The 3,067-nt window shown below is 48.0% G+C and overlaps 1 protein-coding gene across 1 annotated transcript in view; it reads left to right on the plus strand.

The window, feature by feature from the left end:
* The first annotated feature begins 308 nt into the window (after positions 1–308).
* Positions 309–3,067, plus strand: part of nat8l (N-acetyltransferase 8-like) — a 13,558-nt gene continuing 10,799 nt past the window's right edge. The window contains exons 1-2 of the mRNA XM_062516569.1: positions 309–720; positions 2,189–2,353. Coding sequence (XP_062372553.1) covers positions 402–720; positions 2,189–2,353 — 484 coding nt within the window. The 5' untranslated portion in view covers positions 309–401. The remainder of the gene's footprint in view (positions 721–2,188; positions 2,354–3,067) is intronic.

The raw sequence follows: 3,067 nt of genomic DNA on the forward strand, positions 1-3,067 counted from the left end.
GGAATTTCGCCGGCTGACTATACAGGCGAGCGATTTTTTTAAAAAAACAGGAAAAAAACGGCATAGACTATGTGAAAGAGAAAGGCACAGAGGGGGTAAAAAGAGAGACGTCAGGGTGTTTCTCTGTGGGCGCCTCTCCTCCTTTCGCTGTCACGTGGTGTGGGTCACTGGCCAATCTGTAGATTGCAGCATCCAGCCCAACCCCAGAATCTGAATGCGGCCCGCACCGCACATTTATATACGGTTTGAATTTCACCAGCAAGTCTTGGTCGCGAGCAGAGCTCAGGGTTGCAGCAGAGCATCTGCCCTTTCCCCCCTTTCCATAACAACAAAAAAGCATCATCCATCTCCCTTTTGTTTCTTTTATTTCTCGCCTACCCAGTTTATTTGAGGCCATTTGCATGCATTGTTCGTCTCCTAAAATGGTTTGCGAGACTAAAATAGTAGCGGATGAGCATGATGCCATACCCGGGACCAAAAAAGATTCTATCATTGTTTCCTCCTCACAAATGTGGACTTCCACGCCCGCGCCGGTTACCGGCGCACTGGAGAGCAAGGAGCCACGGGGAGACGCAGTGTTCATTCGGGAGTTCGAGCGTGCCGACCACGGCGAAGTGAGGCGCATCTTCTGCGAGGGTATCATGGAGCGGATCCCGAACACGGCCTTCCGAGGGCTACGGCACCAGAATCAAACCCAGTTTCTCTACGCGATGCTCACTCGTAAGTCAAACTGCACCTGACTGATGCTGGTCAGTTTGTAGTGGACACTGATGTGTCTTTTCATTCCGATATAGTGTCATTAAAATATGGCAATACGGCGTAAAGCCAATGCATTTGGGCTTTTTTTTTGTCGCAACATCTGCATCTGCGTCTGCATCCATTCAGGCGGTTCGCACAGACGAGCAACCGGTTCGGATGACTGACTGAATTGTCATAGTTGCGCGGTGGGATTAGACCCATCGATGATGCCACAATCATACTCCCGTGCAGACAGACAGATTTTGCCGGTAGGCCGTCAGTGCATGTGTGCTTGGCTGTGCCGGTAAATGCTTGCGTAGACTGTCGTCTTGACTCATACGAGAATGAATGAATATTAGTGTGTGTGTGTGTGTGTGTGTGTGTGTGTGTGGAGAGAGAGAGAGGGGGTTGAAACGTGCTCCCTCCCCCATGAGTGTGCGTATGCCTCGAAAAATTAAAATCCTCCCTCTCTTATATGCGTCTTTCACTCCCAGAAAAGCGATAGACAAAAAGTGATAAACGAGAGTTCAGAAAAACTGAAAAATGTAGGCTACATATCTATATAGTTTCTGAAACCGAGTGAAGACCGGTTCATATACCCCGGCTTTGTTTGAGTTGAGAGACACCCCCTTCCCCTTATGCTGAACACTAGGCGCTCAATTAACGCCCACGAAGGGTCAGTCGGTGCATAATGCGCTATATTATCCTGGTTGGAATCACCAAACAGCAGATCTTCATCGACCTATTACTCTAATATCGCAACATCATTCCAAAGGTACCGGTAACTTTAACCATCATGACGCCTCCAGCAAGTTATCCAGACACGTCGCACAGTCCTCCAGCAGCTGCCAGGCATGTATCATCAAAGATTAACCAAACGCTTTTAAAACGCTGGCAGTCGTTCGTGGGGTTGATGTCGCGGAGAAATGGTGAGTGATTTTATGGGCTGTGTTTACAATGCACATGCCACATCGTGGTGCAGCGGAGTGCGAACATTGCATGCCATGGTAACCTAAGCAATGCATGCTCCCCTGCGCCCTGATGCGCTCTCTGAAGCGCCCCCGTGTGTTCCAAAAGAGTGAGAGCAGTTCATGCAGCCAGTAATGGAATCCCATCCCTGCAGGCTGCACTGCTGTCTCACTCTCCAAACTTCATCAGCTCCTGTGTAGTAGGCTAAACACAGCGTTTGTCCTCAAATAAACTGCCATATGTGTCTTGTTCTCTAATGATGTTTTCTTTTCCCCACCTCATGAAATGTCCTTACAGGTTAAAAATACAACTAGTAAGTGTTTGCCCCCCCTAAAAGTTCACTGAGTGTAGAGGAAGAAGGAAATAAAACAGATAGATCAAATACTGTGATTGTGTGGACGCTGCTCTTCCCTCCCCGAAATAAAGGTATGGTTTCTCTCTCCTGACAGGTATCGCTCACCTCTCTCCCTTGTCTCCTCAGTCATGTGCTACATGGTGACCAATTCTCTGGCGTTGACCTGCTGCACGCCGTTTCTCCTGATGGGGGCGCGCTACTACTACAGCCGCAAGGTCATCCTGGGCTACCTGGACTGTGCACTTCACACCGACATGGCGGACATCGAGGCCTACTACATGAAGCCAGCAGGTGAGAGGGGGTCAGGCAGGTGAAGGGGGTGATGGTGGTGTTTGGGGTGGAGAGGTCGGGGTGAGAGGGGGTGCACAAAAGTGAATGTTCAGGAGATTCTACATGGGGCAACTTTTCCCACAATATTGCTGGGCAGTGTTCCTGAGGATCGTTGTTCTGACACGTTCCCATTGATGTAGGCCCTACAATATAGGGCAACTTTGTTTGGAGAACTTAAGTCATTAGAAGGCAAATTTTCATAAATCATAATCATCCAAGCAGAAGACATGGAACCAGTTACAGTATGCCCAGCAAACTTGCTTAAAAAGTTGGCCCATGTACCTTAAAGGGGAAGGTGATGATACAGGAGGCAACTTTTGGAGCAATGTGGCCAGGCAATCACATGACCAGTTCCTTGTGTTTGGATGGGATAATTATGAAAAGTTGCTTACTGATGATCAAAAAAGTTGATGCCTAGAGCCCCAACAACATGCAAACGTTTTCATGTGTATCATCACCTTTAGACATGAGGATAAGTGGGCACCAAACTGTTTATATAATGATAGCCCCACCACTGTTTCAATAGAACACAATATGTGCATTAGTAATACAAGGGGTGAGAATGCAAGTACGTAACAGAGAGAAAGGGGAGGGGTGGCATAAGAATCCTTCTGCTCAGACTATTTACCATCGCAGGAGAGTTACTAGCACTAGACAGAAGTGTTGGACATGACA

The sequence above is a fragment of the Sardina pilchardus genome, chromosome 16 (genome assembly GCF_963854185.1).
Source record: "Sardina pilchardus chromosome 16, fSarPil1.1, whole genome shotgun sequence".
In the NCBI taxonomy this organism is placed as follows: Eukaryota; Metazoa; Chordata; class Actinopteri; order Clupeiformes; family Clupeidae; genus Sardina; species Sardina pilchardus.